This window comes from Diaphorina citri, unplaced genomic scaffold, assembly GCF_000475195.1.
Source record: "Diaphorina citri unplaced genomic scaffold, Diaci psyllid genome assembly version 1.1 scaffold3049, whole genome shotgun sequence".
Classification (NCBI taxonomy): Eukaryota; Metazoa; Arthropoda; class Insecta; order Hemiptera; family Psyllidae; genus Diaphorina; species Diaphorina citri.
The window spans coordinates 1-16,033 of record NW_007380461.1 but is presented as its reverse complement, the minus strand read 5'-3'; the positions used below and the strand labels follow the sequence as shown (position 1 = coordinate 16,033).

General features: G+C 38.4%; 1 protein-coding gene across 1 annotated transcript in view; it reads right to left on the bottom strand.

Annotated features, from left to right (window-relative positions):
* LOC108253763 (glucose dehydrogenase [FAD, quinone]-like) overlaps positions 1-15,779 on the bottom strand; it is a gene marked incomplete at both ends in the record, with an annotated part of 21,766 nt that extends 5,987 nt beyond the window's left edge. Inside the window, 4 exons of the mRNA XM_017448351.1 lie at positions 814-830; positions 1,393-1,599; positions 3,687-3,857; positions 15,723-15,779. Of these exons, the coding sequence (XP_017303840.1) occupies positions 814-830; positions 1,393-1,599; positions 3,687-3,857; positions 15,723-15,779 (452 nt within the window). The remainder of the gene's footprint in view (positions 1-813; positions 831-1,392; positions 1,600-3,686; positions 3,858-15,722) is intronic.
* Between the last annotated feature and the right edge of the window lie 254 nt (positions 15,780-16,033).

Genomic DNA, 16,033 nt, shown 5'->3' with positions numbered 1-16,033 from the left:
CCAAACTGTCTCCCTCTGACGTCACGATCACCAGAATAGTAGGCTTAGTCTCTCCTCTTCCTTCTGTCCTACCTCTTTCGGTCCGGCTAAGGCTCTTGTTTGTAATAGTGTACGTCCTTTTAGGTGGCGGCCCTACCCTTATCTTGGACACGGATCGCGAATGTTCCGTCTGCGTGATGGTTTTGATTCGATTGATCCGACCGTGTTTTCTGGAACTTTTGACGATTTGAAAGGGTAAGTTACGCTGACTTTAAAAAGTTGACTTAGAAAGGAAAGTCCTCGATAGTTGAGGGTGTTTAGGATTAAATAGAGCCATAGGCCTGGATTTCGCTGGTAGAGTGGCCTCGTACCAATAGTTTTTCGGTAGGTCCTAGAATTTCACCCTATATTGGACCGTCCTGGTACACCCTGAACCTCCCAAGTGAAGAGAATCATTTTAGTTGGGTAGAGAGAACTGTCCATCCCTTTACCTATTTACGAAACCCACCTAAAGTGGGTTATAGAAAAGTCCCCATTGGATCACGTCTTCGGTACTGTCATTTTTTCTTTCGAGTAAAAACATGAAATTCGGCATTGGGATTATTATGTATTAGTGACGAGATTAAACTTTTTGGAAAAAAACATTCGGATTTCGGCATATTCATTGTGACCAGTGCGACGTAAACACGTCAAGAAAACCAAACCTCTGTATAAGGTGTCTGTACTGAAGACCGTGTTCATGGGAAAGTAGGAAAACTTCGGACGATTCGGTTGTCAGACATTCAGGTAAAACTAACATATCTGATGTCCCAACAATCCACGAATTTCATCCACCAGTTTGGTCTTCCGATCTAAAAAAAAAAAAAAACAACAGGTTTTTAGTGATGAGAGTTTTGGTTTTACCCTCCATTTAGTGACTAGTAACCTTTGGTCTTTGTGTGTTCTTCCATCTTGTGTTCTGTGTAACTTTCATTGTCTGCTATGGCTGTTACTATTTAACCTCTTCTGGGCTGAAAGCTCAGCAATGAGTGTCCTACAAAGTAAGTCTAATTAAGCTGCCCAGCTGTTCATAGGGCTGTTATTTTGGGCTACCTCTCGAGCTTTATTTTTCTCCTTTACTGAAGGCCAGACTGCAAAAATTCCTCTCCTTGGTACATCTCCCCCCCCCCCCCCCCCCCCTCAAGTTCCTCTTCACCTTAACCACACCCAGCCTGAGTGGGGTCTGGAAAAGCCAGCAACATGGGCAATGGTCACCCATCCCAATAACCTACAACACCTTGCCCTCCCCCCCCTCCCCCTTAAATACAACCCTGATTGGAACTGTTATCTAAAAATGACTCTGTAGGTAGTATTGTGGGGGTTTCTGGCTTTCTAAATAATTTTAAAATTGAGATTTTTTCTTTTTTTTTTTACCTCCTGATAGAATCACCTCCTTCCTAGCTCGGATCACATGACGTTGGTGATTCTTAACAAACTCCACTCCAATTGCCATTCTATTTTTGGGGTCAATTAACACCTTAGTGACATGGGAATGTAGGGAGATGTGAAGGTTAGGTCTGGTCTTGACTGGTTGGAGGAACGCCTTTGACGTGGAACAGCGGGCACCATTCCTAACGGTACCTGTGGGGAACAGTGAAATTGTTTTAACCGAAATACCTAGCCCAATCCCTTGGTACTAATAGAGCATTTTCACCTATTATGTGAGTGCCTGGTAGTGCGTTTGGCCAAGTTCCATAGAACATTTACATCCCAAACAAAGGGATAATAATAGGTACAATGGTAGGTACATTAACCAGATAGGTAGTTCAAGAATTTTTAAACGGTTTAATGACATGCATAATACTTCAGAGAATTTGCTCTTTGTCTTTGAGCAAACCTTTGCAACTATCCTAAAGCTAGAGGGACAATAATAAATTTGACTGTCAATATCATTCACTATCATCAGTTTACGCAGATACCTAATTGGTACCTAAGTACAAATTCGATCGATCAAATTGAAACCAAGGCGCTTACAGCAAAGGATAAGATTTCAGACTCAAATATTTTGACGTAAAAATGACGTCATCTCTGGAACTGGTATACTACTAATGCCATATTACGTCTTAGCTATTGCAAAGGGTGATGTATAAAGTGCGAAATTTTCTACGGAATGGCTATCAAATTGAAACCAAGGCGCTTACAGCAAAGGATAAGATTTCAGACTCAAATATTTTGACGTAAAAATGACGTCATCTCTGGAACTGTATACTACTAATGCCATATTACGTCTTAGCTATTGCAAAGGGTGATGTATAAAGTGCGAAATTTTCTACGGAATGGCCGATGAAACGTTGATGTGACCGCGGTCAATTACCGCGTCAACGGTTTAATGACATGCATAATACTTCAGAGAATTTGCTCTTTGTCTTTAAGCAAACCTTTGCAACTATCCTAAAGCTAGAGGGACAAGAATACATTTGACTGTCAATATCATTCACTATCATCAGTTTACGCAGATACCTAATTGGTACCTAAGTACAAATTCGATCGATCAAATTGAAACCAAGGCGCTTACAGCAAAGGATAAGATTTCAGACTCAAATATTTTGACGTAAAAATGACGTCATCTCTGGAACTGTATACTACTAATGCCATATTACGTCTTAGCTATTGCAAAGGGTGATGTATAAAGTGCGAAATTTTCTACGGAATGGCCTTTCTGGTCAAAGTATGCCTTTATTCATGATTTAGGACTTGACTTTACACATTCTTTGAATTTCCAATCCGGATTTGAAACGTTTGAGGATTCATTCCAAAGTTCAAAGACTGCTTTGCTGCAAACAAGTAACTCTTTTATTCCAATCGTAAAAAAAGGTCACTTTTGCATGTCATGAACGCAGTCAGTTTGGCAAATTCTAAAAATAGAATCGGACTTAACTCTTATCCAAAGTTCAAAGACTGCTTTGCTGCAAACAAGTAACTCTTTTATTCCAATCGTAAAAAAAGGTCACTTTTGCATGTCATGAACGCACTCAGTTTGGCAAATTCTAAAAATAGAATCGGACTTAACTCTTCTATGTATTGATAAATTTATACTGAACAATACATAGGAACAATGAACATGGTATAGCTAATGGTACCTAGACTGTGAAGTTCTATTCTCCAAAATTATTGAGGTATATAAACAAGGTGTTGTTTATTTCGAGTGAAAAATAACCAGCAGACATTCTCGTGTGGACATATAATAACTCATGGGATAAAACATACCTACCCGCTTCACACAATGTAGGTACCTACCTAGGTACTAACTCTGAATCAAAATCAAACAGAGAGAATTTTATGAATGTCGTTTGTGAACACCATAAAGAGGGTGAAACCAAGGTGTGTATAATAAATAAATAAACACTCGTCCCATCAACCAGACCCTGAGTCAGGAGTGGGGGTGAAAATTGTGGAAACTCAACAAACATCTAGCGGAGATATTGCAAAACAATTTTTTTTAATTTGATTCTAATCAAGAGTCGCTTCCGGAAAGGTAAACGGATCGAAACGTAAAATCCTCAAGTTACCTCAATCAATGGTCCCGGGCACCATTTATTAATGAACTTAACCTAGAATACCTAGATCCTTTATGGCGATCTAGCCCCTACACATATCTAGCCTCAGATTGCACTTTTTGTGTATGGAGTTAAGCTGATTTATCAATGAAGGATGAAGAGTTGACTCACCTAGGCAAGAAGTGGAGGAGGGTTCCGTTTTATAACTCCAATCCAGGCCGCTCAGTTGCAGATAAGCGGCCAGGACCGGCACATCCGAAATGTCAGTTTCATCTCCCCCAGCCTCCAATAGAAGGATCTTCCAGTTTTCGATCTCCGACAGACGATTGGCGACGACCGCGCCTGAAAATGGGACATGAAAGATTGACATTGTAAACACAACATTTAAATTAGTACCTATTCTTCTTCTGAACTCTTTGTTTCGCACACAAAAAGCCCACTCAGAGGGGTGTAGGGGCAAACAGCCCTAAAGTTGGGTTAAGCCTATACGAATCTGATCCTTTTCGCGTCAACGGAGTCGGCGTTTGTCGCCCTCATTAGATCAATACCAGGCTGATCTTTTTGAAGGTTGTCATTTGGTTCTGGAGCAGACATTTCAAAATTAAGATGCCTTTCCTTCTTTCCTACCTTAACCCCTTAACCCTTACTTGTGAGAAAAAATGTCTGCTCTTTGAGTTAAAAATAATATTTTTAAAACCTAAAATCTTCCATAGACACTTGGTCAGTTTTATCCCGGAACGACCAAAAAATTGTGCCAATTTCACCTCTTTATTACGGCCGTATATCGGTCTATCTATTGATTGATTTACAAATCAGCGGGTAAAACCCATTTATCTATGTATTATGGACGCTGTCAAACTATACGTCAAGGGAGTCATGACTTTAAATGTTTTCCAGTCACCATGCATCACCATCTAAAATGTGTCGACACATAGTCGACGGCCGTCTATGTCGACTGAAACCGTCCACACTGTCTGGGTTAATTTTAATCTAACTGTGTGGCCCCGGGCATTTATGATGTTATTTATTGATAACACACATTCATTATGTTATCTGGCTATGGTAATTATGTTATCAAGAAAGTATACTTGGAATGCCCATGTTGATTATACGTCAAGGGAGTCATGACTTTAAATGTTTTCCAGTCACCATGCATCACCATCTAAAATGTGTCGACACATAGTCGACGGCCGTCAATCTATGTTGACTGAAACCGTCCACACTACCTCGTCAACATGGATTCAACTCGTCGATCGACGGGCGTCGACTATTATGTGTAAACACAGCTTTACATTATGATGGGGATTTGTTGAGTTTTTAAGGTCTTTTTTTAAGAACTAAGCAAACAACAATGAAGCAACATATTTATAAACTGAACTTCATAAACCATAAAGTTGTAACATTAATTAGGCTGCGCTGGTAAAAGAAGTTTAGTGTCCTTTAAGAGCAGGAGCAGGTAAAGGAGCTCCCTATATTCAAAAATTTTCAAAAATCCCCCCGGACGCCGGACAAACATGTAAAAACCCGGACATGTCCGGGAAAATCCGGACGTCTGGAAACCCTATGTAGGGTGCACTCACTGTCTGTATGGAAAATCTATTGGAATTCTATCAAATGAGGTGCAAAATATCGACTGACTATATTCAATTCCTATTGACATTTTGACATGTTCATTTCCTCATCAAATTGTATTGTAGAGCACATAGGTAGATTTATTATAAGATCCTATAGCACAGTGATTCCCAACCCGAGGTGATTTGGGTTTATCCAAAGGGTGCCGCAAGATTTTAGAGGGCAAACTCGGAAAAGGCATCCATGTCACTTGGCTAATGTCACTTGGCAATAAATGGGTTACTATTATTATTTTTATTCGCTTTAGAATTTTCAATTTATTAATTATTCAACATGCCTGCACGTGCAGTATGACATGAAATTTACATACCGACCCATGCGCCCATACCCCATCTGTAAAAGCATATGCATGTGTCAATTTACCACGGATAAATAGGTACTTGGACTACTAGGACATTTGGAGTGATTACACTTTTGACTTGGTTACCCATAGGGAAGGGATGAAATGGGTTGGAACAGTTTGGTTGGCCTGACACCAAAATATTTGCTGCTTTAAAATGGGGTCAAAAAGGTTTTCGGACCAAAAACTTGATCTGTCAGTGTGCCGCCAAAAGGTTTAATATAGTTTGACATAACTTCACAGTTTTTAAACTGTAAAAGTTATTTTCAAATTATAACAGTAGGTATGGACGTTCACAAAGTTACAGAAGACATCCATCCAGATGCTAAAAGGTTTCTTGCTGATAGAAGAAGAGTGCCGCAGGATCAGGAAGTTTGAGAAACACTATGAGTATAGGAGAACTATATTCTCCTACATCTACATGAATCAACCGGTTTGGCACCCAATATATACAACTGGCAACATGTCTTGAGTCATGACCACGTGACCTTGTGATGCTCATGGCAACATCCTCCCTCCTTATAGCTCCATTGATTGAAACATTTCAAACCATTCCACTGATTCCACAGGATTACAATAGAGATAGAAGTACCTAAGCAGAGATATGTAGAGTATCTTTAGCTGTACCTATGTTCTTCTCCTTTTCCTTCTATGAATAATTTATGACTCATGACTGTTTTTCTACGTTGCGAGGTAGAGTAAGTAAAGGAGATACCCTAGATATTGGTTATTGTAGTGTTTTTAACTTGGGGGTAAGGTAAGTTACTCAAGAAGATTCACAGTAGTTAGTTAGGTACCTACGTATATGGATGGAGCCACCTGATTATCCATTTTGTTGCAAAACCTACCACGATGGTGTATTGGTCAAAACGCTCGCCTGGTAATCAGGAAGGCGTGGGTGGGTACAATCCAAGCTGAGGTATGGAGTTTTATCCTCAACATATTATGTAGTTTGAGTATTTGACTACAATACTAATAGCTTACTGCTAGGGTACAGGAACTCTTTAGTCCTTTTCGAGCAGCAAAGAGCCCTAGAGCTTAAATTCCCAAACCAGGGATGATAAAAATTACCCTAAATATCAAAAAAGTAAAAACTATCGCCACTTTGAGGACAACACCAATTTAAGTGAGGTGTTTTTTAATACTTTAATGGTGTTGTTAAAACTTTTTTTAATGCGAACTATTATGGAATTTTTTCCCTCATTAGGTTATAAAATTGCCTCATTCATTCAATGTCTGAATAGTTGAATGAGCAGACTGCAACCCATTTTGTCCTCAGGAATCATCATAGGTACTAAATTACTAAATGTAGGTACAGGCATGTTATGAGCAATGCGCGATGACTGAATGGAAGAATAAATTGGTAAAATAACTTTGAATCTCTGAACAGAAGTACTTCTACTTACTGGAGTACTAACTAACCAGTAGAACTTACAGAAAAAAAGACCACGGGGTCCGCGGTCCGTTCCTAAACATCAAAAAATTATCGCTACTTTGAGCACAACACCAATTTAAGTGAGTTTTTTTTTTTATAATTTAAATGGTGTTATTAAAACTTTTTTATGCGAACTATTATGGAATTTTTTCCCTCATTAGGTTATAAAATTGCCTCATTCATTCAATGTCTGAATAGTTGAATGAGCAGACTGCAACCCATTTTGTCCTCAGGAATCATCACATAGGGAACAAACATCACATGTCAGTTTTGGAGCTATTTCAGGGTAATAGACTTGAAGAAATGTTTACAACCACTGTTACAGAGGAAATACCTATACAATGCGTGAAGAGAAGGTTGAAAGGTGCACTATTGAACCTATACAACCCCTCCATGCTTCTTGCTTCTTGAACCCTAGAAATATTGCACTCTGAATAAAATGTATAAGTATATGTAGAAACAAACCATTGAACAATCTTAACAACAAGTTAGGTAGGAAAGGTCTAGGAAATGAAATTTTAACAATAATAAAGGAAACAGGGGAGTTATTGATTTCAAATGTTTTCAGATCCGATTACTCCTTGTATTGGAGTATTGGATAGGATTGTATGACAAATGAAGTCCTAAAGAAGAATCGATCAATATGTTACTTAAAATAAGGTCCTGTCTATGTCTAGAGTACATGATTATTATCAACATCAACACATTTCACTATCTCATGATGCCATCATCAGGACTGAACTGAAATTGAATTTAGATGGTATGGTGGTAAAGAATGCCTGAAGCTGTACCTACTTGCGCATTAACCTTACAATAATTTTCCGCCACACAGGTTCCGACGGTATGTCAGACAGTCTGAGCGCGAGTGGCAGACCTAATGGTAACCGTCCACTGAAGAGTGTATTCCTGTATTTTGTTTACCTAGGTAAGTATACTGAAATCTGCAATGTTGTTGTATCACATATTGGCTGCACATTTCTACTTCTATGTTATAAAATTGCCTCATTCATTCAATGTCTGAATAGTTGAATGAGCAGACTGCAACCCATTTTGTCCTCAGGAATCATCACATAGGGCATAGGGAACAAACATCACATGTCAGTTTTGGAGCTATTTCAGGGTAATAGACTTGAAGAAATGTTTACAACCACTGTTACAGAGGAAATACCTATACAATGCGTGAAGAGAAGGTTCAAAGGTGCACTATTGAACCTATACAACCCCTCCATGCTTCTTGAACCCTAGAAATCTTGTACTCTGAATAAAATGTATAAGTACCTATATGTAGAAACAAACCATTGAACAATCTTAACTTACAACAAGTTAGGTAGGAAAGGTCTAGGAAATGAAATTTTAACAATAATAAAGGAAACAGGGGAGTTATTGATTTCAAATGTTTTCAGATCCGATTACTCCTTGGATTGGAGTATTGGATTGTATGACAAATCAAGTCCTAAAGAAGAATCCATCAATATGTTACTTAAAATAAGGCCCTGTCTATGTCTAGAGTACATGATTATTATCAACATCAACACGTTTCAATATCTCATGATGCCATCATCAGGACTGAACTGAAATTGTGACTATAAAATTTAGATGGTATGGTGGTAAAGAATGCCTCAAGCTGTACCTACTTGGGCATTAACCTTACAAGCTTTTTCCGCCACACAGGTTCCGACGGTATGTCAGACAATCTGAGCGCGAGTGGCAGACCTAATGGTAACCGTCCACTGAAGAGTGTATTCCTGTATTTTGTTTACCTAGGTAAGTATACTGAAATCTGCAATGTTGTTGTATCACATGTTGGCTGCACATTTCTACACAAGTCAGATTACTATCAACTTAATTCGATTGGCTTAACTTAATCTCAAAGTGTACCCCTGGGTAGTGTGCTCAGGCTCGGAGCTACACTTTGAGTTAAACTTGAAAGTTAAAGGCAATCTGATTGGTTGATTTTAATCAGACCAATAGAGTATCTATAGCTGTATGTTCTTCTCCTTTTCCTTCTATCAAGAATTTATGACTCATGACTGTTTTTCTACGTTACGAGGTAGGTAGGTACCTATAGTAAAGGAGGTACCCTGGATGCCTAGATAACCGAGATATTGTAGGGTTTTTAAACTGTGAGGGTAAGGTACCCAAGAAGATGTACAGTAGCTAAGTTAAGTAGGTACTTATATGGCAGGTATTTGATTATCCATTTTGTTGCAAAACCTACCACAATGGTGTATTGGTCGTCTGGTAATCAGGAAGGCGTGGGTACAATACCAGCTGAGGTATGGAATTTTATCCTGAACATAGTTTGAGTTTGACTAAAATACTAATAGTAGCCTACTGCTACTTAGGGTACAGGACCTCTTAAGTCCTTTTCGAGCAGTATAAATAATCATTAAATTATCAAAAGGATAAAATAGTGGGATATTTGGTTATGTCTGCCCTTGTTTACCTAATGCTCATATCACTGGACGGTTGGAAATCACTTCCTAATTTCAATATGCACTTATGGTTAGTTCCCAAACCAGGGATGATAAAAATTACCCTAAACATCAAAAAATTATCGCTACTTTGAGCACAACACCAATTTAAGTGAGTTTTTTTTTTTATAATTTAAATGGTGTTATTAAAACTTTTTTATGCGAACTATCTCTCTCTCTCTCTCTCGCTCTCTCTCTCTCTCTCTCGCTCTCTCTCTCTCTCTCTCTCTCTCTCTCTCTCTCTCTTTCTTTCTCTCTCTCTCTCTCTCCTTCCTTCTTAGTCTCGTTTCCGTTTAATTCTCCTTTAGAAATTTATTCAACACTGCTGACGTGATCAGTATAACACCGACAGAGCAGAGGTCCCGGGATTGATTCCCGGTGGAATCCAAGTTTTTTCGTCTTGGATTTCGGGATGCACGCAACCTCGTACTGGGCATGCTATGACACAGACACGTGAAGTCCTAGAAAGCAGATCCTAATAACATATAGAGAACCCAATGATTTCCCACTACATTGTAGCGGTCATGGAAAGTAAAATATGCCTATTATTATCATTTACTTGATCTCTAAATCTTACGGTCCAGTTCTCTAAGAGCAAAGACATCTTTGTGCCTGTTGTATTGCAAGGTGGTATACTGGTATATTGATAGGGGACAATAGATGACCATTTAGCAGATGTTACCACGCCAGCAGGTAACATCAACCTCAATATAGGGTGATCAAAAGTAACTATTCCTGATCCCTAGACTGAACAATGAATGACCGAGCCACAAAGTGAGTTTAAAGTTTGTTCCAAGTTCAACTTTTGGATCAAGTGATAATCGGTTGATGAAAAAATATTCCCACATAGGTCGTTTAAGTAGAGGGAAAGAAAGAGCGACATCTTTGTGCCTGTTGTATTGCAAGGTGGTATACTGGTATATTGATAGGGGACAATAGATGACCATTTAGCAGATGTTACCACGCCACCAGGTAACATCAACCTCAATATAGGGTGATCAAAAGTAACTATCCCTGATGCCTAGACTGAACAATGAATGACCGAGCCACAAAGTGAGTTTAAAGTTTGTTTCAAATTCAACTTTTGGATCAAGTAATAATCGGTTGATGAAAAAATATTGCCACATAGGTCGTTTAAAGAGGGAAAGAAAGAGCGACAGAAGTGAGAGAGGGAGTGAGTGAGAGTGAGAGAGAGAGAGAGTGGAAGAGAGTGAGAGAGAGAGGGAGGAGGGGGAGAGAGAGGGAGAAGGAGAGAGAAAGGGGTGGCATCCTAATAACATATAGAGAACCCAATGATTTCCCACTACATTGTAGCGGTCATGGAAAGTAAAATATGCCTATTATTATCATTTACTCATTGATCTCTAAATCTTACGGTCTAGTTCTCTAAGAGCAAAGACATCTTTGTGCCTGTTGTATTGCAAGGTGGTATACTGGTATATGGACAGGGGACAATAGATGACCATTTAGCAGATGTTACCACGCCAGCAGGTAACATCAACCTCAATATAGGGTGATCAAAATTAACTATGGTTATTGGTACTTAATATACATAAGTATAGATACTATTCCTGATACCTAGACTGAACAATGAATGACCGGGCCACAAAGTGAGTTTAAAGTTTGTTCCAAGTTCAACTTTTGGATCAAGTAATAATCGGTTGATGAAAAAATATTCCCACATAGGTCGTTTAAAGAGGGAAAGAAAGAGCGACAGAAGTGAGAGAGAGAGAGAGAGAGAGAGAGAGAGAGAGAGAGTGGGAGAGAGTGAGAGAGTGAGAGAGAGAGGGAGAAGGAGGGAGAAAGGGGTGGTAAAAACGTGTTAGGGGCAGGGGGAATCGATACTTACACTAAACTATACAGATACACGTATTGTACATATTCCTGTCTCTCTTACACTTAAACTATACATTACGTACACATTGGATATTGTTGCTCTGTCTCTCTTACACTACAAATAGGTTTGTAGCGATTTTGTGGCGTGTGGGAGGCAGCTCCTAAGACAATATCAGGCTTTTGTCAGAGTAGCGACTTCACCCCGTGATGTCTCAAATAATCACCCATCCAGATACTAACCACAATCACGCGTACTTCAGAGATCAGCTGAGAACTGGTGAAGAAGCTACATTCACCGTTCTATTGTCCCTGGTACTTGTCAGCGGCAACTGTATAGTTGTAGACAATATCAGGCTTTTGTCAGAGTAGCGACTTCACCCCGTGATGTCTCAAATAATCACCCATCCAGATACTAACCACAACCACGCGTACTTCAGAGATCAGCTGGGAACTGGTGAAGAAGCTACATTCACCGTTCCGTTCTATTGTCCCTGGTACTTGTCAGCGGCAACTGTATAGTTGAATACACATTCTTAACTAGTGATTTGTTCTTCTCAAAAGAACGTAAGTTTAATCATAATGATTCGTAATGATAAAATCAATGGAAAGTAAAAAATCCTCAAAAGCCTTTTTAGTCACCAAAAACCACCCACCGAGTTCCGATGACTCATAAAAGGCATTTGACTATTATTTGATACTTTTTTTTATTTATTTCAAGTTCCTGATAATGTGATAATAGAACTTGGGTGTTCATCATGGGCAACCCCATTTCTAGCTACTTGCATTTGTGTTCCAAATTGCAAATATCAGCACAGCTCGCAAGAGGACGTTCTTAGTTATTTACGGGTTGGTTATTCTTCTCCCTGTTTATAGTTCCTCACCCAGACGCTAGTGTACTATGTCTCCTAGCTAGACTCAACTGGTGACTCATGTTTGCTTAAAAACACAAATGTACCAAGGTTACTCAACAAGCTCAGCGTTACTTAACACAAGTGTCACAGAAACATAGGAGTGTAGGGACTATGTCGGTGTGATTTAAAAAGTAAAAAAGACTTCTAGTTGTTGTTATCACAACTTTGAATTTCGCACACGTACAACCAGTCATTTCTAGGTTGTTTGACGCTACTTGGATTCTACAGGGTGTCCATATGCTAACAAACTAAATCATTTCATCGGTAGTAGCAACCTAGCAACGGGTGGTTTGTACAAAAGGCAGGGACGTTATAAACGCGAGCTTATGACTCGTTTTTTTAAAGTACAGGATCTCACAAACACAACTCATTTGAGGTGGTACAATGTGGAGATATACATTTGGCGAAAGTGGTACCGGTAGGTCACACATAAAAAGCCCAATTTGAGGCTTAGGTGTAGGGGCTAGACAGCCCTAAAGGATGGGTACCGGTAGGTATACCTACATACAATATGCAAGTAAATGATACCTTCACTGGTCGCTACTCGATTTAAAAGAGCTATTTAATTGTCCCCAACTTCTCACGAGCTTGAGTGTGACCCGTATTCCAAGCATCCTGCATGGTCCTTACCCCTACACTTCTGCTCCACTATTAGAAATCCTCCAGTCGTCTGGTTAACCCTGTATGTATTCAACCTGAAGTCTTCGAGAATCCAAAGAAGAGAAGGGTGCATACTAACCTCCCTCAGGCTTCTCCTTAATATAAAACTAAACAGAATGGGGGTAGCGGCAAAGAAATCCTATAGAGTCTTTGTGTATTGAATGAAGGGGAATTTTAACCTTTGAACATGACAGGCCGAAGCTTTGCCTTGGATGTAAGAATATTGGACTAAAGGAGAAGAAATTGGGTGTTAACGTGCGTCTAACGCTACAGCCCCAAATCGACTGGAACCCGAAATAAAGTATATGTAACCTGTAAGATTAAAGGATTTTGGTTGCACGTGTTAAGACCTTGACAGTTACAGTTCCTTCTATAAAAGCTCATATGAAAAATAGAAAGTAAAAAGCACGTAACTTACCTACTCAACAAGGCAAAACTAATATGATATAATTTCTAATCAGTTTATGTATTATACTTGAGAGTAGGAAGTCTTCTAAGTGAGTAGGACTTATGTCAAACATGACATTCATATGTACAAAGTAGCTATTTCTATAACTAATATACCTATAGGTAGATAGGTATTTATATATTTCCCCTAGGTACCTAAATATGTACCTATTTATAGATCTATAATACCTACCTACCCATAATATTCAATGATATTTTCAGTAGGTAGGTAAACAAACATATTCGCTAGGTACCTACGTAAAGTAGGTACATATTAACATGCTTTCTTTTCCCTGCTTTCTCTGTTTCCCTCCTCTCTCCCTCTCCGCACCCACAACTTATTGACCAGTGAGCACATTCCTTGAGATAACAGATAGATAGGTAACTATTGAATATTTTCGGCACCAGCAAAATCAGACAAATCGTTCCGTTTGAGAGTTATGGTGAACCAGATGAACTAAATACAAAATTGTCGAGTTGAAATTTAGAACTCATTATTTTGTTCATTCAATGAGTGACAATTCTCAATACTTAAGTACGAGCTTTTCTTTTCATTTCTACATTAGCAATTCATTAGGGTAGGTAGGTAATTAGAGTGATAAGTGGCTATGACGTAAATGAGTATTATAAATCAGGCAATCATCACTTGAACTTCTAGACATTGACAGCTAGTAATTATTATGACGTTTCCATATCTCCTTAGGGAAACTGCTGTAGTGCTACAGGTAGATACCTAGGGCTTTAGATTAGAGTGATTACGTGATTAGGTACATACTACATTCTTGATTACCTATATGTCACAACACTGTAATTGATAGGCGTGGCAACACTGTAAATGCGTTTTTATGACGTTTCCATATCTCCTTAGGGAAACTGCTGTATTGCTACAGGTAGATACCTAGGGCTTTAGATTAGAGTGATTACGTGATTATACCTTATCCATTTGAATATGGCAGCAAGGAGTCATCGACCCAAAATGAAAGAACCAATCAGAATGCGAGAACTCCTTGCATTGTTGCAATTAAGGTAAAGGTCTATTTTTATAAACTCTCTCTTTTAAAAAGCAGAGGTAGCTTCGATCTGTAACCTTTTTTTTGGAGGGTCAAGTCCAAGAGGTTGAATTCTAGAACAGGTAAAGATGGTATCTATTTTTAATACTCGCATCGGGTACTTATTATGCAATTTGGTATGTTTGTGATCATTCATTATCATTACCTATCTGGATTTAGTAGACATCGTGTTGTTCTAATTTCAGTTTTTTAGTAATTAATTATTTTATTTAGAGCAATGTTATCAATTAATTATTTTATTTAGAGCAATATACTGCCAAAATGAGACTGAAAAGTCCCTTTCCCTTTACTTGAGCAGTCCAAACAAAGTCTTTGTTCAAAAAATGAAATAAAATAATAATAAACAATTTATTATTATTCAATTCTAGTAAGAAATCATCTTTTCGTTACTTTTTATAGGAATACATAAATCATTACGAATACTGAATACCATCGGCATAAAAAAAAAAGTATCATTGTGGGAGGAAGCACTGTGCAATGTACCTTCCTCCTTTAAAGATATTCTACCGTTGAACCTTTGACACGTTTGGCAACGTAGCCTACTTTTTAGATGACTCCTTGCTGCCATATTCAAATGGATAAGGTATAGGTACATACTACATTCATGATTACCTATATGTCACAACACTGTAATTGATAGGCATGGCAACACTGTAAATGGTTTTTCTTCAAAATGATTTTTTTCTCTCTGGTTTTGGGTATTTTCTTTTGTAAAAATCAAGTTGTTGTTAGTGGATTATTTGTTCAATCATGACAGGAGGCCCCAAACTATCTCTAGTAAGTGACTGTGAGGTATATTTCTGTCTCTCTTCACCAGGGTCCAGGATTTGAACCCAGCACATGTTGCAACATGGGAACGACTAGCTATTAGCTATCATCTGAGGGTGCTCGGACGAGGTTGAGATGAGCTCGGACGAGGTGAGATAGGATACCTATTGTTTCTACAGTATAACAGTAAAACAGTATTGCATTGGAGTGGTAACTTAAGCAAGGATAGCGTGGGAGTGTTGGGTATTTTTTCTAACCCTCTGTCCCGGCGGCAATGTTTAAAATTTATTTTATACTTATTTTTGTTTGCTTTGTAATTTGCTTGTTTGTAATATCCTATATAAATGAAAAGTATAATATAAAAGTGCAAACTCAAGATAAAAAGTAAAAAATGAATTCAGATTGTACAAGTTGCGGAAAAGAAATCAAAATTTCGAATTTCCCGCCAACTTTACACGCTCATGACGGCTGTGTTAATTTACCACATCATTTTCCACACGCCAAGAAAGGACGGGAATGGCCTATCTCAACCTGGTACATAAACACACCTACACACCCTGATCATAGCTTATAGTCTTATACATATACCAGCTCTATCTGTCTTTATTACAAGTAACTTACTTATTGCTCTTACTACTCAATGATTTATTGATGGCAGAAGTCAGAGACATGAAATAACTGGTACACTTACCTGAAATCAGAGAAAAGAAAAATTGCAATTAATCTTGTTCAATATAGCTTAGTAATTGGGTATTGTTTTATTTTATTCATCAAAATTCATATTGAGCCAGTCTACAATCTCATGTTATCATTGAGCATGGTTGGAAACTATGCCCAAACAGTCTCCAAGCATTCTCAGAAATAACATATGACTCCATCCTGATTCATTAGATTCTAGACCTGAAGCTGGAGGTTAATTTGCTTGCTATCAGCTGTTACTTGTTA